The following is a 21,482-nucleotide window of genomic DNA, read 5'->3' on the forward strand; positions in this document are numbered from 1 at the left end:
AAAGAGACAAGTGCTGCCACTGAGCCACGGCTGACACCTGGTAGTTCTTTAATGCCACATTCTACAATAGTTACAATTTAAAAAGATTATAATTGAAAATCTGAGGAGGATACAGTAACAGAGATAATGATTTCCAAAAAGGCAAAGATAGCAGCAGAAATCTCTGCCATTACTCTGACACTGAAGTTCATTCCCCCACCACACAAAAAAAAGCTGTTGCTTAAAGCTTTGCTCTCTGAACTAAAATAGTCTTCAAAAATTTGTCCACAAAAAAATTGTTACCATACTTAACAATGATAAAAACACAAAACTGGAGATTAGAAATCCAGCATAAATAAACTGTGATAATCATATACCCATTTAGTGTCAGTTGTTGTGGAGACAAGGCCCAAATTATTCACCAAACTTTAAGAGGAAAATTACACAAGGATACCCCATCACGAGCAGCAAAATTTTCAAATTATCAATAGCCAGAAAAAGAAATTACCCCCTTCCAAAAAGCCGTAAGTTTTAAATATGATATATATGAGCAAGTTCAATAATGTCACTGTCAACTACAACTGGCACAAATAAACGACGACAATTTTTCCTGAAACTTAGCACATTCGGTCTGCTTTGTTTCTTGAAATCTAGATTGTTCTTTCATGCACCCCCGCCTCCTCTCTTGCTTCAGGTTTCCTGATCTACATACACACCTGCACAGTCTTTCTCACTGTCCTTTCATCACTCTCTCATTCCTTCTCTCTCGCACACAACCATATTGCTATCTTTCTCACTGCCCTTCTCTCTCCCTTTGGTCTCATTCCCTCTCTCGACAGCTTGTTTCATAAACTCTGAGCAATCCATCCATTCCAGATATAGAAACATAGAAACATAGAAGATAGGAGCAGGAGTAGGCCATTCGGTCCCTCAAGCCTGCTCCGCCATTCAATGAGATCATGGCTGATCATCCAAATTCAGTACCCGGTCCCTGCTTTCTCCCCATATCCCTTTAGCCTTAAGAAATATATCTAACTCCTTCTTGAATATATTTAATGAATTGGCCTCAACGGCCTTCTGTGGTAGAGAATTCCACAAGTTCACCACTCTCTGGGTGAAGAAATTCCTCCTCATCTCTGTCCTAAATGGCTTACCCCTTATCCTTAGACTGTGACCCCTGGTTCTGGACTCCCCAGACATCGAGAACATCCTTCCTGCATCTAGTCTGTCTAGTTCTGTTAGAATTTTAAAAGTTTCAATGAGATCCCCTCTCATTCTTCTAAACTCCAGCGAGTATAAGCCCAATCGACCCAATCTCTCCTCATACGTCATTCCTGCCATCCCAGGTATCAGCCTGGTGAATCTTTGCTGCACTCCCTCCATGGCAAGAACATCCTTCCTCAGATAAGGCAACCAAAACTGCACACAATACTCAGGTGTGGTCTCACCAAGGCCCTGTACAACTGCAGCAAGACATCCTTGTTCCTGTACTCGAACCCTCTCGCTCCGAAGGCCAACATACCATTTGTCTTCTTAACCGCCTGCTGCACCTGCATGCTTACCTTCAGCGACTGGTGCACAAGGACACCCAGGTCTCATTGCACTTCCCCTTCTCCCAATCTATTGCCATTCAGAGAATAATCTGCCTTCCTGTTTTTGCCACCAAAGTGGATAACCTCGCATTTATCCACAATATACTGCATCTGCCATGCTTCTGCCCAATCACCCAACCTGTCCAAATCATACTGGAGTTTCTCGGCATCCTCCTCACAGCACACACGCCCACCCAGCTTTGTGTCGTCTGCAAACTTGGAGATATTACATCTAGTTCCCTCGTCTAGATCATTTATATATATTGTGAATAGCTGGGGTCCTAGGACCGAATCCTGCGGTACCCCACTAGTCACTGCCTGCCACTCGGAAAAAGAGCCGTTTATTCCAACTCTTTGCTTCCTGTCTGCCAACCAGTTCTCTATCCAAGTCAGTACCTTGCCCCCAATCCCATGTGCCTTAACTTTACACACTAATCTCTTATGCGGGACCTTATCGAAAGCCTTCTGAAAGTCCAAATACACCACATCCACTGGTTCTCCCTTATCTATTCTACCAGTTACATCCTCAAAAAATTCCAGTAGATTAGTCAAGCACGATTTACCTTTTGTAAATCCATGTTGACTTTGTCCGATCCCGTCACTGTTTTCCAAGTGCTCTGCTATTACATCTTTTATAATGGACTCTAGCATTTTCCCCACTACCGATGTCAGGCTTACCGGTCTGTAATTCCCCGTTTTCTCTCTACCACCTTTTTGAATAGTGGGGTAACATTAGCTGCCCTCCAATCCATGGGAACTGTTCCAGAGTCGATCGAATTTTGGAAAATGACCAGCAATGCATCTACTATTTCTAGGGCCACTTCCTTAAGTACCCTAGGATGTAGATTATCAGGCCCTGGGGATTTAACAGTACAATATTTGGTTTCTTTTCTGGTAAAGAAATTGGAGGCATACTGCAGGTCTGTGCTTGTGGTGGTCACAATGGTGTTGTAGAGTTTGCTTCATGACCAATTTGTTTAAAAGTGCAATGTGCACTGTAGGCCCTGCTGCCAGATATGGTATTATGACTAAAATTAATTGTGATTAATTCAATTTTTTAAACTAGATCAGAATGAAAGTGGTCTGCTTTTTTGTGGTTAATTTCTATTTTCCACACAGGGAATGAATGTATGATAGGTGCAAGAAACTGCACCACATGTGGATCAGAAGATGTGCTGGGCCATTCCTGCCAATCAGGTAATACTTGTCAATTTAATTTGACAGGGAAAATATTTTCCCATGGTTTTACTAAATAATACAGGTAGAGTCAGGGTGAACATGAGGTTAATTATGGAATTGTAAAATAATCTTCAAAACTCCACCTATAAAAGTTAAGCTTCACCAAACAGAAATACCTGCACTTCTAATAGTGGTCTCATTCCTGGAAACTGGACGATGAAAGACCCAATCAGTAATCCCCACAGATTTTATATCCCTTTCATTGAATGAGTATTAAAAGGAAATTGAAATGTGGACAAGATTCAGAGAAAAGGCAAATCTAATTAGAGACTTACTTTTACTCATCCTAAAGACTTTACACTTGACATATGCGTGGATGTGGAGGGGTTCACTAAGTACACCCACTTTTGTAATCCAGAGTATAATGAGTATACTCACTAAAGGTCCTGGCTTAAAAAGCAGAAGATGGCAAATAGTTAAGACTAAGGCAATAGGCAGCCATCTTCTGACAAAGATCTATAGCTGTTCCCATAATGAAGAACTATATTATATGACACTATTATATGATCAATGATTTATTTGAAGGCCAGAACCCAGAAATTACTGTTGGTAAAATGAGTGGGTGAATGCTTAATGTGCTTATATGGCATCTCTTTGTCTGCTACTTTAACAGAGGTGTTAACCTACTTAAAATCATAGATGTAATGTAGACTTATTTATAAAGTCTGCATCAAAATGCATCAAATAAAGTGCCAAAAGTAACATTTTCTGGAGAGGTATATAGCCCTTGATCCCCTTAGGAAAAAATCACATCATGTACACTGCATCCACTTCTAAAATTACCACTATACGAATCATCAGTTCCATTAGAAAATGTAAATGACGGTCAGCGAGGGAGGAGTGAGGAAAGGGCCTCGAATTCTCCCATTTCTACAGAACGAAGTAACGTTAACCACAATCTGAAGCACGCCAGTCTGCCGCTCTTGCGTCACGTTCGTGATAGGAACATGGGTCTCTCTGCACTCGAGCACCAGCACTCAGCGGGTCCAGGCAGCGGCCTAGACAGTCAACAGCTTGAGCAACATACTTCCTCCCTCTTGGACAGCCTGTCTTTTCTACTGCGAATAAACGGGACTATTGGCGGCTCAACACTCACTTGTCCTCGCTCTTGTTTTTCTGTTTCTTTCCCATCTTTTTCGCAGTTTTCTCACTCTGTCACTTTTTAAAATCTCTTTTCAGACATATGGCAGTTGCGTAGATCTACGCCTGCGCATTGACGTGTTGACGCAGACCAAGACCTGAACTCTGATTGGTTGCAATGGCAGCCTCCACTTGTCGGTACGGCGTGTCAATCATTCTAGCGGAAGAAGTAAGTGATGTAAAATAGCCAGGACTTGCGGATAGAGAGATGTATTGAGTCATCGAATGTTGTTTCAATCCTATTTTTATGCTAATTATTTTAAGACGGGGAAAATAGACATGTTTTTCTTCCAGTTAGTTCAGAAAAAAAACAAATGCCTAAACTGAGGGGAAATGCCTTTTTACATTCTTTTTTAATTTGCCTCCTACCTCAGCGTCAAATCTGTATCGAAACACTTGAATTTGATCCTCCTTTTGCATTCACAGCAGACGACAGGTAAATTCCATAAGTCAGGAAATATAAGTATGATTTTCTATTCCTGAAATTACATTTTAGTTTGCAGTTTACTTATCCTAAACAATGGTTAAAATTGAATTTGTTGAAATGTATTAACTGTATTAAATGTATTTATTCTGTGACCTTGTATTGGTAATATTTAGTACTGCAAACAGTTTGGGGAATTGCGTTTTAATTTTTTTTATGTTATTTGTTCTTTGGATATTAAGTGATTCAGACAAGGCACCATTTATTGCCCATCCCTAGTTAGCCTGAGAAGGTGGTGTGGCCCATTTCAGTCCTTGTGGTGATGGTGTTAGGTAGGGAATTCCAGGATTTTAATCTGGTGATGGTGAAGAAATGACAATATATGTCAAAGTCAGAATGGCTTGTGATTTGGCGAGGAACTTGTAGGTGATGGTGTTCCTATGATATTGCTGCTTTGTCCTTCTCAATGTAAAGGTTACAGGACTGGAAGGTGCTGCCAAAGTAAACTTTGTGAGTTGCTGTAATGCTTCCTGTAAATAGCATGCACCATTGCCACAAAGTGCTAGCGGTGGAGGGAGGGGGGAGATATTGAGTAAAATGGCATGGGTGATCAAACAGATTGCTCTGTCCTTAATGGTGTTGAGCTTCTTGAGTGTTGTTGTGATTGCACTCAGCCAGGTAATGGTGCATGTTCCATTACACTCATGACTTGTGCCTTGTAGGTGGTCAAGAGGCTTTGAGGTATCAGGGGATGAGTCACTCATCCTGGATTACCCAACCTCTTCCCAGTGTTGTTATGGCTGGTCCATTAAATGTTTGGTTACTGGTGACCTCAAGATGTTGATGGTGGGTGATCCAGTAATTGGTGGTGCTGTTGAAGGTCAAGAAGAGGTGAATAGGTTTTTTGTTTAAGATGCTCATCACCTGGTACTTATGTGATACCTGTTATTTGTCAGTCCAAGATACTGTTCAGGTCCTGCTGTTAGCTGGCATGGGCTGCTTCATTATCAGGGGAACTGTGAATGGAGTTGTGCATTGTGAAATCAGTGACCCATGCCACTCCTAACCTTTATGATGGAGAGAAGGTCACTAATGAAGAAGCTGAGATGGTTGGGCTGAGGATGCTGCCTTGAGGAACTCCTGCAGTTACATTCTGCAGCTGCAATGATTGGACAGCCAGATATGACTCCAACAACTGGAGAGTTTTCCCCTTGAGCCTTATTCATATCAATTTTCCTAGGGCTCCTTGGTATCCTACTCAATCAGATGCTGCCTTGATGTTGAGGGCAGTTACTCCCATCTGTCCTCGAGGCCAACTATTGATCTTATTACTGAAAACTGCTACCAGAACCATGCATGGCTTATTTCTGCAGCCTATGTGCACAGCTATTTGACAGAAACTTGATACAGTTCAGGAGCTGGGCTTCAGTCAATTTTGAGAAATCCCACAGAACAATTTTTTTTGGGGTGTCATTCCAAACTACCCACTAGAAAGTCTTTCTATTGCTAACCCAATTCTCAGTACTCAGGAACCTAGTTTTCACCCTACAGGATTAGAGCAAAAAAGCTATTGATGAGTAGAATCAGAGAATCTTGCAGCACAGAAGGAGGCCATTTGGCCCGTCGTGCCTATGCTGGCTCTTTGTAAGAGCTGTCCAATGTAGTTCTACACCCCAATTGCCTTTTGAAAGTTCCTATGGAATCTGATTCCACCGCCCTTTCAGGTAGTGCATTCCAGATTTCAAAATGTGAAAAAAATTCTCCTCATTTCCCCTCTAGTTTTTTTGCCAATTATTTAAATCTACAACCTGTGGTTACTGACCCACTTGCCAGAGGAAACTGTTTCTCCTTACTTGCTCTTTCAAAACCCCTTGTAAATTTGAATACCTCTATTAGGTCTCCCCTTAAACTTCTCGACTTGAAGGAGAACAATCCCAGCTTCTCCAATCTCTCCCCGCTACACCACCCTCCCCCCGCCTCTCCTCCCCCCCTCCTCCCCCCCCGCTACCCCCGTCACGCCCCCTCCCTCCCCCCTCTCCTCCCCCCCGCTACCCCTCCCCTCCCCCCTCCCCCTCCTCCTCCCCGCTACCCCCCTCGCTCCCCCTCCCCTCCCCCCGCTACCCCCTCGCTCCCCCTCCCCTCCTCCTCCCCCATCGCTCCCCCTCCCCTCCTCCATCCCCCCCCTCACTCCCCCTCCCCTCCTCCTCCCCCCCGCTACCCCCTCGCTCCCCCTCCCCTCCTCCTCCCCCCTCGCTCCCCCTCCCCTCCTCCTCCCCCCTCGCTCCCCCTCCCCTCCTCCTCCCCCCCCCGCTACCCCCTCGCTCCCCCCTTCCCTCCTCCTCCCCCCCCGCTACCCCCTCGCTCCCCCTCCCCTCCTCCTCCCCCCCGCTACCCCCCTCGCTCCCCCTCCCCTCCCCCCTCCTCCTCCCCCTCCCCCTCCCCCCTCCTGCACCCCCCCCTCCCCCCCGCTACCCCCTCGCTCCCCCCTCCCCTCCTCCTCCCCCCCCTCCTCCTCCTCCCCCCCCCCCCGCTACCCCCTGGCTCCCCCTCCCCCCCTCCTCCCCCACCTCGCTCCCCCTCCCCTCCCCCCCTCCTGCCCCCCCTCCCCCCCGCTACCCCCTCGCTCCCCCCTCCTCCTCCCCGCTACCCCCTCGCTCCCCCTCCCCTCCCCCCCGCTACCCCCCTCGCTCCCCCTCCCCTCCCCCCGCTACCCCCCTCGCTCCCCCTCCCCTCCCCCCGCTACCCCCTCGCTCCCCCTCCCCTCCCCCCGCTACCCCCTCGCTCCCCCTCCCCTCCCCCCGCTACCCCCCTCGCTCCCCCCTCCCCTCCCCCCGCTACCCCCTCGCTCCCCCTCCCCTCCCCCCGCTACCCCCTCGCTCCCCCTCCCCCCGCTACCCCCCTCGCTCCCCCTCCCCCCGCTACCCCCTCGCCCCCCTCGCTCCCCCTCCCCCCGCTACCCCCTCGCTCCCCCTCCCCCCGCTACCCCCTCGCTCCCCTCCCCCCGCTACCCCCCCTCGCTCCCCCTCCCCCCGCTACCCCCCTCGCTCCCCCTCCCCCCGCTACCCCCCTCGCTCCCCCCTCCCCCCGCTACCCGCCCTCGCTCCCCCTCCCCCCGCGCTCCCCCTCCCCCCGCTACCCCCTCGCTCCCCCTCCCCCCGCTACCCCCCTCGCTCCCCCTCCCCCCGCGCTCCCCCTCCCCCCGCTACCCCCTCGCTCCCCCTCCCCCCGCTACCCCCTCGCTCCCCCTCCCCCCGCTACCCCCTCGCTCCCCCTCCCCCCGCTACCCCCTCGCTCCCCCTCCCCCCGCTACCCCCTCCCCCCGCTACCCCCTCGCTCCCCCTCCCCCCGCTACCCCCTCGCTCCCCCTCCCCCCGCTACCCCCTCGCCTCCCCCTCCCCCCGCTACCCCCTCGCTCCCCCTCCCCCCGCTACCCCCTCGCTCCCCCTCCCCCCTCCCCCTCGCTCCCCTCCTCCCCCGCTCCCCTCCCCCCGCTACCCCCTCGCTCCCCTCCCTCCCCCGCTACCCCCTCGCTCCCCCTCCCCCCGCTACCCCCTCGCTCCCCCTCCCCTCCCCCCCGCTACCCCCTCCGCTCCCCCTCCCCTCCCCCGCTACCCCCTCGCTCCCCTCCCTCCCCTCCCCCCGCTACCCCCTCGCTCCCCCTCCCCTCCCCCGCTACCCCCTCGCTCCCCCGCTACCCCCCTCGCTCCCCCTCCCCCCGCTACCCCCTCGCTCCCCCTCCCCCCGCTACTCCCCTCGCTCCCCCTCCCCCCGCTACTCCCTCGCTCCCCCCTCCCCCGCTACCCCTCCCCCCGCTACTCCCTCGCTCCCCCCTCCTCTCCCCCCTACCCCCCTCCTCTCCCCCCCTACCCCCCTCCCCCCTACCCCCCTACCTCCCCTCCCCCCTCCCCGACCCCCTCCCCCCCCCGTCCACCCTCCTCCCGCCCTCGCTGACCCCCCCGCCCCTCTCTCTCTCCCCTCAGCTCCCTCTCTCCCCCCTCTCTCCCCCTCGCCCCTCTCTCCCCCTCTCATCCCTCCCCCCCCCCTCGTCTCCCCCCCCTCTCTCCCCCCCTCTCTCTCCCCCCCCTCTCTCTCCCCCCCCACTCTCTCTCCCCCCTCTCCCATGAAGCAGACAACACAGTCATCATCGGCAAGATGACCATCATTTGCCCTCACTGTGGCGCTCTGAAATGGGAAGGGGAAATTGCTGGGATATGCTGCAACGGAGGAAAGGTTAAACTTCCAGCACTAACAGCTCCGCCTGAACCCCTACACTCACTTCTGTTCGGCCGAAATCCAGCTTCAACACATTTCCTCACTCACATCAGAAAGTACAACAACTGCTTTGCAATGACCTCTTTTGGTGCAAACAGAGTGCGTGAATCAGGATTTTGCCCAACTTTTAAACTTCACGGACAGGTGTACCATACAGCTGGCTCACTACTGTTATGTTCATTAATAAGTAGTCGTTTTTATTAATAAGTAGTCGTTTTTATTAAGAACAGCTAGCTTTTGCTAGACACTTTATTGAGTACATGTGGACTAGGTACAGTATCTGTAGAGGCCTCCATCTTGACTGCTGCCTTGTGGGTAGCCTAGTGCATCGTGGGTAGCCCACTCTTATATACATACAGCACCACCTCGTGTACCATTCCAGAATGACAGGTTACTGATCATTACATCCCCCTTTGAGGTTAAACAAAATCAGTATCAATCAATAACAACATAAACATCTTCAACAGTCAATACATTTTCAATGTGGTTTTCTTTGTACTCAAAGATTAAGTCTATCAGGCTTTTTTACTTCACGTGTGGAAGTCTGATGTGTTTTCATGAGAGCCTGTATGTGTATTTGTGTTAGATTGTTCTGGTGGTGAGTGACAAGATTCAGTTGCGGCATTGTCATCGATTTGCTCTTCGATAGTCTCTTGTGTTTTTAGGAGGGAACGGCGGTTCCTCCTGAGAATCTGTCCTTCCTCAGTTCTAACAGTGTATGACCTTGGTCCTACTTCCTCAAGAACTGTAGCTTTCCTGTTCCATGCATCTGGATCCTCAATCCTGACCACATCATCCCATGTCAATGGTTTCAGAGTTTTGGATGACTTGTCATAGTATTATTTCTGTTTCAGCTTTAACAGTTGAAGTCTCTGTCTCAGTTCCTTACTCTGCTTTTCTTTTGCACAGCAGGGTAGCGTGGTACACAACTTGCGACCCATTAGGAGTTCAGCAGGTGAAGAACCAGAGTCTAAAAGGTGAGGCTCGGTAGCTCAGCAGAGCAAGATAAGGATCAGACTTGCTTTCTGTCGCTTTCTTCAGTAGCTGCTTGAGAACTTGAACACCTTTCTCTGCCTTACCATTCGACTGAGCATACAAAGGACTGGATGTGATGTGTTGAAAGTCATACTGTGCTGCAAACTGTTGCCACTCCTTACAGTTGAAGCACGGACCATTGTCGCTAAACGCCAATCCTGGGAATTCCATGTCTGGCGAAGATGGATTTCACATGCATTATGACACTGCTTGCTGTGGTGCTTGAGAGCAGCGCCATCTCAGGATAGTTAGAATAGTAGTCAGTCAATCACTATTATTCTTTACCATTTAAATGAAAAAGGTCCATACCAACCTTTTGCCATGGTGCTGTTGGTATGTCAGCTACTATCATTGGTTCCTTTGCTTGTTTGTTTTGGTGTTTCTGACATGTCTCACATTTGCCTATCATGTTCTCAATGTCCTTATTTATGCCAGGCCAATAAACAGTGTCTCTTGCTCTCCTTTTGCATTTTTCAATTCCGAGGTGTCCCTCATGAATCCTTTTGAGCATGTCTTGAGGTAGAGCCTGTGGAATGACTATTCTGTTCTGTTTTAGTAATAGTCCACTTGCGACACTCAATTCTGACCTTATCTGAAAATACTTTGGACAGGAACCTTTTGGCCAACCATGATGAATGTTCTCTATTACTGTTTGTAATACTGTATCTTTTACTGTTTCTTCTGCTATTTGCTTTGATTTTGTGTCTGACACGGGCAGCGCAGCAGTGACCATACTCACATGAACATCCACGTCTTCTTCAGTAGAGCTCACATGACTCATTGTGGGTGCTCGGGATAGTGCATCTGCTAACACTATGTATTTGCCTGGTGTGTAGATCAGTTCAAAGTCATATCTTTGCAGCTTCATCATGAGTCGTTGAATCCTTGGAGACATCTCATTCAGGTTCTTTTTTATGATGGCAACCAGTGGGCTGTGGTCTGTCTCAACTGTGAAGGTGGGAAGCCCATATATGTAGCCATGAAACTTTTCTAGTCCAACTACCAAGCCTAGACATTCCTTTTCAATCTGGGTGTATCGACACTCAGTATCAGTCATAGACCTGGAGGCATAGGCAACAGGCTTCCAATCTTCACCCTCTGCTAGTAGCAAGACCGCCTAGGCCATCCTTTGATGCATCCGTTGACACTTTGATTCTCTTTGTCGGATCAAAGAAAGTGAGTACAGGTGTGGTTGTCAGCACTGTTTTGAGGTTCATCCACTCTTGTTCATGTCTTTCTGTCCATGCGAACTCATTTGTTTTATGTAGCAGGTCTCGCAGACAGGCTGTCTTGGCTGACAAGTTAGGAATGAACTTTCCAATGAAGTTTATCATCCCCATGATGCGTAGCACTCCTTTTTTGTCAGTGGGTCAGGGCATGTTGAGTATGACGTTTACTTTTTCCATATCTGGCTCTATTCCTTTACCAGATAGATTATCTCCTAGGAAAGTGACTTCCTGGACGCCAAACTGACACTTGGCTTTGTTGAGCTTCAGTCCATTCCGGCGTATGCTCTGTAGCACTTTAGTCAGTCTCTCATTGTGTTCTTTCAGTGTGGAGCCCCAGATGATGATGTCATCAACATAGACCCGGACTCCTTCCAGACCTTCTATTATGTGTTCCATCGCTCTATGAAAGATTTCAGATGCAGATATTATCCCGAAAGGCATTCTGAGGAAACAATACCTGCCAAATGGTGTGTTGAAGGTACAGTATTTGGTGCTCTCTTCATCCAGTTTTAGTTGCCAAAATCCTTGTGAGGCATCGAGCTTTGTAAAGTATCTGGCACCTGACATTTCACTGGTGATTTCTTCTCGCTTGGGAATCTGGTAGTGTTCACATTTTATGTTTGCATTTAAGTCCTTTGGATCCATGCATATTCTTAAATCATTGTTCTTTTTCTTCACACATACCATGGAGTTAACCCAGTCTGTTGGCTCTTCGACTTTCCTGATGACTCCTAGTGTGGTCATTCTGTCCAGTTCTTTCTTGAGCCGGTCACGCAAGGGTGCTGGAACTCTTCGTGGAGCATGTACCACTGGCCGAGCATCCTCCTTTAGCTGGATCTTGTAAGTGAATGGTAGAACTCCAAATCCTTTGAACACATCCTGGAAATTACTCACTACAGAATCCACTGAGTCATCTGGTCTGCTTATGGCACAGTTTATACGGTAGACTCTTTTGACCAGTTCTAAGTCCTCACAAGCTTTGTCACCCAGTAGTGAATCAAGTCCTTCAGCCACAACAGAAAACATGAGATGATGCACTTTGTCTTTGACTGTCACTTTAAGTCTGCATACTCCTAAGCTATCTATTTTCTGTCCATTATAGTTCTTCAGTAGTACTGACTTTTTCTGTATTTTGGGCTTTTCTTTCATGTTTTTAATGTCACTCATACTGATTAAGTTTGCTTTTGCCCCAGTGTCTAGTTTCAATGTAACTAATGCTCCATTTACCTGCAGTGGGATCATCCATTTGTCCTCTTTTACTGCATTAACTTTATGTTCAGCATTGTTTATTCCTGAGGGCTGCACATTTTCTGTATCCTTTTCTATATTGTCACATGACACCATTCCTACAAAAAATGTCTCACTTAAATCAGTGTCCTCAATCATATTGACTTGTTGCCCTTTCTTTGTTTTTACTTTTGAAAAGCATTGTTTGGCAAAGTGATTCTTTCCATGACATTTTGTGCACATTTTTCCAAACGCTGGGCATTGTCTTAACTGGTGTTTGTAACCACAGCGTTTACAATTAAAATTTCCTTCCTCCGATTGCTTTTCATTTCTGTTCTGCCCATGTTTCTTCCCCTTGTAGAACACAGCACCGACAGCAGCACTTACTACAATCGCATCATTATTGATTTCATTGAAAGTCTTCGCGTGCTGTCGAGCTAGCTCACTGGCTTGGCATATATTCACAGCATTTTCCAATGTTAGTTCGGTTTCTCTCAACAGACGTTCCCTGACTTTTTTATCATCAATACCAAACACAATCTGGTCACGAATCATGGATGCTTTCACCTCAGACAAATTACATGTCTGTGCTTTCAGTTTCAGATCAGTCAAAAAGCTATCAAAAGTCTCATTTTGCTGCTGTGTCCGAGAACGGAAGATGTACCTCTCATAGGTTTCATTCTTTTTGGGAGAACAATGTGTATCAAACTTCTTTAGCACATCGTCTAATTTTCCTCTGTTCTCCTCTGGATTAAATACAAATGTATTAAATACCTCTATCGCCTGTGGGCCTGCAACCGTGAGCAGCAACGCTATTTTCCTTGCGTCTGGCTTTGTACCGTACCCGATGGCAGCAATGTAGAGTTCGAATTGTTGTTTAAAAGTCTGCCAATTGTAGCCGACATTTCCTGTGAGTTTCAAACGCTCTGGTGGCTTCAAATTCTCCATGTCGTGTTGCACAATGTTCAGCAGATCTTACCAATCCTGGTACCATGTTATGTTCATTAATAACTAGTCGTTTTTATTAAGAACAGCTAGCTTTTGCTAGACACTTTATTGCGCACATGTGGACTAGGTACAGTATCTGTAGAGGACTCCATCTTGACTGCTGCCTTGTGGGTAGCCTAGTGCATCGTGGGTAGCCCACTCTTATATGCATACAGCACCACCTAGTGTACCATTCCAGAATGGCAGGTTACTGATCATTACAACTACTTCCTCTACCAAACGAAAGACCTCAGTTTCTGCAAATCTACTTCTTGGGTGATGACGAAGAGCAAGCCAATCGCCGCAGGGAAGCTGCTGTTCTCCCCGCACAACAACACCAAATCAAGCTTGAAACTTTGATTGAGTTACAGCACATGCTTCATCACCAAAACCCATATGTTAAGAGTTTCAAAACAGCCATCGCAAAAACAACAAATGAAGACCTCAAAGTTGTTATCAAAGCTGACAAGACTCCTGCAGGTGAACATGAGCGACACTTCAATGCTCCGACCACCAATGAGGTAGCCATTGTCATTGTGGGCCAAGAATTTGAACAACGGGACATTGTCTTGCATATCAGAGGTGGTCCACGCAAAAGAATTTCTGAGCTTCACCGGTCATATAATCCTCTGCAATACCCGCTTTTGTTTTGCCATGGGGAAGATGGATACGATGCCTATAACAAGATCCCACATGTTGACCCCAAAACTGGTGTACCACCTACAGCCCAAAGGCAAAAAATGGTTTCTGCCATGGAATTCTATTCATACAGGCTGATGGAACGACAAACTGCTTCAAACCACCTGCTTCAGTGTGGACGACTTCTCCACCAGTTCCTCACTGACATGTATGCAAAAATAGGAGAGCGGCTTCATTGGTTCCGGAATAACCAAAATCATTTGAGAGTCACAGACTGTATACACTTACGAGATGCTGTGGCCAATGATGACAACACTGAGGACATTGGTCAACTGGTCATCCTACCATCCACCTTCGTTGGAGGTCCTAGGTACATGCATGAGCACACGCAAGATGTCATGACCTATGTCAGAAACTATGGCAGACCTGACCTCTTCATCACCATGACTTGCAATTCCCAATGGCAGGAGTTCCCACCCAAAGCTGGTACTGAAAGGCATGACCTGATAGCACGGGTCTTCAACCTTAAAGTTAAAAAACTGCTCAAAGTCCTGACTGTGGGCAAACTTTTTGGTGCACACAATTGCTACATGTACAGCATTGAGTGGCAGAAGAGAGGACTTCCTCATGTTCATCTGTTACTCTGGCTTCAGTCAAAGATTCACCCCAATCAAGTTGATTCCTTCATCTCTGCAGAGCTACCCGATAAGGACCAGGATCCTATCCTCTTTGATGTTGTTGTAAAAAATATGATTCATGGTCCTTGTGGGCGACACAACCCTTCTTCTCCCTGCATGAAAAACAATGCATGTACAAAAGGGTACCCAAAGCCACTCCGCGAAGAAACTCAGCATGGGGATGATGGCTATCCTTTGTACAGGAGAAGGGGCAAAGAGAGTGGAGGTTTCAGCACTGAGATAAGAATGCGAACTAAAAAATCTAGCCACTCAAGTCAACCTGGTCCGTCAACTCAGACAACACAGCAAAGACAGACATTTGAAGTTGACAACCGTTGGATTGTTCCTTACTGTCCACTCCTATCCAGGCTCTTCAAATGTCACATCAATGTGGAGTACTGCCACTCAGTTAAGTCTATCAAATATGTGTGGAAGTACATCCATAAGGGCAGTGACCAAGCTGTCTTTGATCTTCAAGCGGCTGGACGGCAGAATCAAAATGATGAGATCACCACACATGTGATGGGCCATTACATCTGCAGCAATGAGGCAGCCTGGCGAACTTTTGGATTTGACATCCACAACCGTTACCCCACTGTCACTAAATTGGATGTTCACTTGGAAAATGGACAAAGGGTTTTATTCCAACCTGCAAATGCCAGCCAACGTGCCGAGGAACCTCCAAAGACAAAACTTACAGCATTCTTCGAGTTGTGCCAAACGAATGACTTTGCCAAGACACTTTTGTATCATCAGGTGCCCAAGTACTACACCTGGCAGCCAAACAAGACATGGCAGGCTCGGCGCCCTGGAGCAGGTCAGAAGGAAGTTCCTGGTCATACAGGGGTGTACTCATCAGATGCACTTGGCAGAGTCTACACGGTCCATCCAAACAACACAGAGTGCTTTCACCTTCGTCTACTCCATGATGTTGCTGGGCCAACATCATTTAATGACCTCAAGACTGTCGCTGGCCAACTCTGTGACTCCTTTCAAGAAGCTTGCCGCAGGAGAGGACTCATTGAGGATGACATTCATTGGCATGCCACGATGACAGAAGCTGCTGTGTCTTACTCCCCCAATAGGCTATGAAATCTCTTTGCCATTATAATTGCCCTCTGCAGCCCTTCCAACCCGATGCAGTTGTGGGAAGATCACAAAGACAGCCTCACAGAAGACATCTTACACCAACTCAAGACAGCCAACCCCACAATGACGCTGAACTTCACTGATGCAATGTACAATCAGGTTTTGATCCCTCTGGAGGACAAGACTTTGGCATTGGCTGGCAAGTCTCTGACTAAGTTGAACATTCGACCTCCCAATAGGAATGATTCTCCAGGTCTCAGCAGAGAGGTCCTCAGATAAACCACCCACAATGTTGAGGAACTGACCTCCTTTGTCACCGTCACTGAACCTAAATTGGTTCCAGACCAGAAAGAGACATACAGGCTGGTTGTGGATATGGTGGAAAATAATGCAGGTGGCATTATCTTCCTCGATGCACCTGGTGGAACAGGAAAGACATTCCTGATCAATCTTTTACTGGCCATGGTTCACTCTAAGGGATACATTGCACTGGCTGTTGCCTCATCAGGAATCGCTGCAACTCTTCTCCAAGGAGTTCGCACTGCCCACTCAACCTTTGCTCTCCCTCTGAATCTGACAACACAAGAACACCCAGTGTGTAACATTAGCAAAGGAACTGGTGCTGCTGACTTGCTTCAAAAATGCAGACTCATTGTGTGGGATGAGTGTACAATGGCCCACAAGAGGGCACTTGAAACACTCGACAGAACTCTTCAGGATCTGAGAGGCAACAATAGGCTGATGGGTGGCACCACCCTGTTGCTGGCAGGTGATTTCTGCCAAACCCTGCCAGTTGTACCCAGAGGAACTCCAGCAGATGAACTCAATGCATGTCTCAAGGCATCCCATCTGTGGCCAAATGTGCAAACAGTCCATTTGACCACAAACATGCGTGTTCATATGCATGGTGACGAGATGACAGAATCCTTTGCGCAACTTTTGCTACAATTGGGAGAAGGAAAATTGCCAGTTGACAGCAGTGGTCAAATCACCATTCCTCCAGGCTTTGGCAGTCCAGTCAAAACAGTTGATGAGTTGATCTCACAGGTGTATCCAGACCTCCTCAATCACTTCAAAGATCCCAAGTGGCTGTGTGAACGGTCAATACTTGCACCCAGGAGAGTCAAAAACTCCCTGGCCAAGAGCGAATTTACAAAAGTGTTGATACTGTTTGTGACAGTGCTGATGCGGTACACTACCCCACTGAGTTCCTCAACTCATTGCAGCCTTCAGGAACTCCTCCTCACGAACTGGTACTGAAGGAAGGCACCCCCATCATGCTCCTAAGAAACATATATCCACCAAAGCTGTGCAATGGAACCAGACTGGCAGTCAAAAAGCTCATGCCAAATCTCATTGAGGCTACCATCATCTCCGGCTGCGCCAGAGAGGAGGATGTTCTCATTCCTCGAACTCCAATGATACCAACTGACTTGCCATTTCAATTCAAACGGCAACAGTTTCCTGTGACAATTTCTTTTGCTATGTCAATCAACAAGGCACAGGGGCAGACTTTGAAGGTCGCTGGCATCAATTTACTCATGCCCTGTTTTTCACATGGCCAGTTGTACGTGGCATGTTCAAGAGTTGGTACATCAAGGAATCTATTTTAACACCCTCAGGAAAAACAGAAAATGTTGTCTATCAACGGGCTCTCCAATAATGCAGACTGCTCTCACCTTCATCTACTCCTCCATGAGGTTGCTGGCCCAACATCATTTAATTACCTCAGAACTCTGGCCATCTCTGTGCCTCCTTTATAAAAGCTTGCCGCAGGAAAGGACTCTTTCAGGTCTCTTCAACATCTGAGAGGCTGCATACCTACTACAAGATTACAAAATCACTCTGTGCAATACCAACCCTCTTGGGTTTGCAAACCTTTACCAGAGGGAGTATTCACTCAGTCTTTGGTTGTAACTCCAGCATATTGTCAAATGCTCTATTGTTCTACATTGTTGCAATAAATGTTCACTGTTGATTTCTAAACTAACCTCTAAATGCCTCACATAGAATCTTTTATTTCCCTATCAACTCATACACTGAAACTTTGTGAATAATGTAATATCACTCCTGCGTGCTTAGGAAGAGTTCTTCAATCCCACCAGTTTAAAAAACAGTTTTATAAACATTCCACAGGGTTCTTGAGTTCCCTCGGCACCGCCAGGCACTTCAGCTAGTACACAATATTCTAGCTGAGGCCTAACCAGCGATTTGCACATGTTTAGCATGACTTACTTGCTTTTGTATTCAATGCCCCTATTTACTTCCCCTGATGGCAGCAGCAACTTTGTAGTTCCCAAAATGTGCCTCTTCTTTGAACATGTTCAGCTGAAGTGACTTAATCAGTGGTCTCCATGCAAAGAACCCCCATCTCAGCCAATAAAGATCAGGCTTCAGCTTGTATGGTGGTCACTATTTCTTATGTTCTTATAATTGGGTCTGTTGTAGAATTTTTCTCCCTGATGACCACCATACAAGCTGAAGCCTGATCTTCAGCTATAGGATTACTATTACTATAGGATCTGCCTTCAGCACTACAGCTGATGGTGGTAGAGGATGCATCTGTAGCAGGATGGAGTGCTCACATACAAGGGGATATAAAACAGTTTGTATAAAATTATTAACTGTCTGAAGTTGAAGATGATACAGTTGGCTCTAGAGCATATCAAGTCCTTAGTATTGAACAAACTGGTATGCATACGGTAAGTAAGGCGTCAAAAGCTACAACATACAAAAGTGCAAAGAGTAGTGTAGATCCAGGGGACTGGGATAGATATAAAGAACAGCAAAGGAAGACAAAAAAAATCGTAAGAGCTACAAAAAGGGAATACGAAAAGAAACTTGTGAGAGACATCAAAATTAACACAAGATCTTGCAATTAAAGTGGAAGATAAAAGGTTAATGTGGGCCCTTTAAAATTGCAAATGAAAATAAGGAAATGGCAGAGTTGTTGAATAATTACTTTGTGTCAGTCTTCACAGTAAAGGAAGAGGATAATATACCTGACATTCCGGGAAACTAATAATGAATCAAGGACTGGAACTCACTAAAGTTAACATTAGCAGGAAAACAGTATTAGGAAAAAATAATGGCACTAAAGACTGACAAATCCCCAGGACCTGATGGTTTCACTCCCAGGATTTAAAGGAAGGAGGTGTGGAAATTGCAGATGCTTTAGCCATAATCTTCCAAAGTGCTCTCAATTCAGGAATTGGCCTTTTTTAGATTCGAAAATTGCAAATGTAACTCCATTATTTAAGAAAGGTAAGAGAAACCAGGAAATTATAGACCTATTAGTCTAACATCTGTTGTGGGGAAGCTATTGGAATCTATATTTAAGGACAGAGTGACTGAGCACTTAGAGAAATTTGAGCTGATTAGTGAGAGCTAAGAACATAAGAATTAGGTGCAGAAGTAGGTCATACGGCCCCTCGAGCCTGCTCTACCGTTCAATAAGATCATGGGCAATCTTCACCTTAATTCTACTTTCCTGCCCGATCTCCATATCCCTTGATTCCCCCGAACATGGATTTGTAAAGGGTAGATCATGTCTAACAAACCTAATCGAATTTTTTGAGGAAGTAACTAAAATAGAAGATAGGGGAATGTCTATGGATGTACAGGAAACTCTCGATTTACCGGCACCTAAATAACCGGAAATCTCTGTTAACCGGCAAAATTCAGGAGTAGGTTCAGGTAAGTTTTACTTCATATTAGTGGCCGTTCCTGGATCTGTGGCTGTGTAACCGGGGTTCCTGCACCTGTTGCTAAGCAACAGGGACGCTTGGATCTTGTGGCCGGGGTTCCTGCACCTGTTGCTAAGCAACAGGGAAGCCTGGATTTGTTGCTGTGTACGGAGCTCTCGTACCTTTTAACTATACCTCTCTGTAATCCGGACTTTTTGATAAACCGGCACCACGCCGGTCCCATCGGTGCCGGATAAAAAAAGAGAGTTTCCTGTAGTTTATATGGACTTTTAGAAGGCATTGAATAAGGTTCCAGGTAAGAGAGTGTTAGCTAAAATTAAAGCTCATGGAACTGAAGACAAATTATTGACTTGGTTAAGAGATTGGTTAGGCGATAGAAGAAAGAGAATAGGGATAATGAGTATGTACACAAATTGGAAGGAAGTGACTCGTGGTGTCCCACAAGAATCTTTGCTTGGGGCCTCAACTATTCACTATATTAATAAATTAGATAACACAATAGAGAGCCATATATCCAAGTTTGCCGTTGACACAAAGACTGTTGGCACAGTAAGTAGTGTAGAAGGAAGCATAAAATTACAAAGAGACATCGATAAATTAAGTGAGTGGGCAAAACTGTGGCAGATGGATTTCAATGCAGGCAAGTGTGAGGTCCTCTATTTTGAGCCAAAAATGAGTAGATCCAAATATTTTTTTAAATGTTGAAAATCTAGGAACAGTGAAGTTCCAAAGAGATTTAGGGGTCCATGTACATTATCACTAAAATGTAGTAGTCAGGTACAAAAAATAATCAAAAAGACTGATGGAATGTTAGCATTTATAACTAGAGGGCTCGAATATAAAGGGCAGGGAGTTTTGCTAAAGCTATACAAAGCCCTAGTTAGACCACATCTGATACAGGTAACTGTGTACAGTTCTGGGCCTTGGAAGGAGTGCAGAACAGATTCACCAGAATGTTACCAGGGCTCCAAGGGTTAGATTATGAGGAGAGATTACATAAACTAGGTTTGTATTCTCTGGAATATGGATTATGGAAGGTTATGGGGTGTTTTGATTGAGGTTTTTAGGATTTTGAAAGGAATTGATAGGGTAGATAGAGAGAAACTTTTTCCACTTTTGAGGGAGTCTAGGACAAGGGGATATAACCTTAAAATCAGAGCCAGGTCATTCAGGAGAGAAGTTATGAAGCATTTCTTCACACAAAGGGTGGTAGAAGTGTGGAACTCTCTCCCACAAAAAGCAGTAGATGCTAACTCAATTAATAATTTTAAAATCTGAGATCGATAGATTTTTGCTAGCCAAGGGTATGAAGGGATATGGAGCCATGGCAGGTGAAGTTAGGATACAGATCAGCCATGATCTCACTGAATGGCGGAACAGGCTCGAGGAGCTGAATGGCCTACTCCTGTTCCTATGTAGCCTGCTACATGGTGTGTTTTCTTCATCTGGCCTGAGGGTTCCTAAATGCAAGGTAATTCTTCTTGCTCAACTTAGCAGGGGTAGACAAATTAACAGCAGATGCTCTGTGGCCTCGTGATTCACCCTCACAAGTGGAAGATGTCCTCAGAGATGGTTGAAGAGATAATCAGGATTTGGGGATGTCTGGACTTAAACCTGTTCACTTCCCTGGAAATCTTTGACTCCTGTATTTCTGCTTGAGGACCTATCCCATATCAGTCTGAGAGCTAGATCGTTATTTTCTACTGGAAATGAAGGTTTTTGAATCTGTTTGCACTACTTTCAGGCCTTGCAAACAATGGTTCTTAGACATCCTGGCAATGAGAGGAATCCCAATTTCCTGCAGCCACAGTCTCCTCGCTGTTGAGGATCAAATATTACATCTAAACCCAGAAACGTTCCAATTGACAGATGTTAGAACAGGGTCTCCCACAGTCAGTAGTAGACCCAGCTTCTTTTGTGAAGATAAACCTCCACTAATTGTCTGTCAGACTTGTCACTATCTGTGGACGGGCATGTGCAAGCACTGGCAAGTGGGCACAGAGCATCCCTTGTGCAGCCTGACCTATGTGATATCCTTTGTAAGTTCTCCTATTCTACCATACATGTCAGATAAGGCGATTCCCATTCGGAAATCCATTGGTGCCAGTCACAGTGCTGAGGGGAGTGGGAAGAATAAATAATTTTTATCACTTAGCACAAAAGTTCATGAAAACCTGAATGCCAAAGGGAGGGGGGGGGACAAAAAAGAATAAGTTTGAAAATATCCAAAAATCCACTCGTCTTTC

The 21,482-nt window shown here is 46.4% G+C and overlaps 2 protein-coding genes across 3 annotated transcripts in view; one reads left to right on the forward strand and one right to left on the reverse strand.

The window, feature by feature from the left end:
* LOC147081234 (uncharacterized) overlaps positions 1-4,039 on the reverse strand; it is a 77,572-nt gene extending 73,533 nt beyond the window's left edge. The window contains exon 1 of one of the 2 annotated variants that reach the window (XM_085980861.1): positions 3,907-4,039. In XM_085980861.1, coding sequence (XP_085836987.1) covers positions 3,907-3,941 — 35 coding nt within the window. In that variant the 5' untranslated portion in view covers positions 3,942-4,039. The remainder of the gene's footprint in view (positions 1-3,906) is intronic. The other variant, XM_085980862.1, reaches the window with a different exon arrangement.
* A 107-nt stretch (positions 4,040-4,146) lies between these two features.
* Positions 4,147-21,482, forward strand: part of txndc9 (thioredoxin domain containing 9) — a 37,524-nt gene continuing 20,188 nt past the window's right edge. Inside the window, exon 1 of the mRNA XM_085980864.1 lies at positions 4,147-4,386. The gene's annotated coding sequence lies outside the window, so the exon portion shown is untranslated. The remainder of the gene's footprint in view (positions 4,387-21,482) is intronic.

This window comes from Somniosus microcephalus, unplaced genomic scaffold (genome assembly GCF_052327205.1).
Source record: "Somniosus microcephalus isolate GS21.2 unplaced genomic scaffold, FLI_Smic_1.0 scaffold634, whole genome shotgun sequence".
Taxonomy (NCBI): Eukaryota; Metazoa; Chordata; class Chondrichthyes; order Squaliformes; family Somniosidae; genus Somniosus; species Somniosus microcephalus.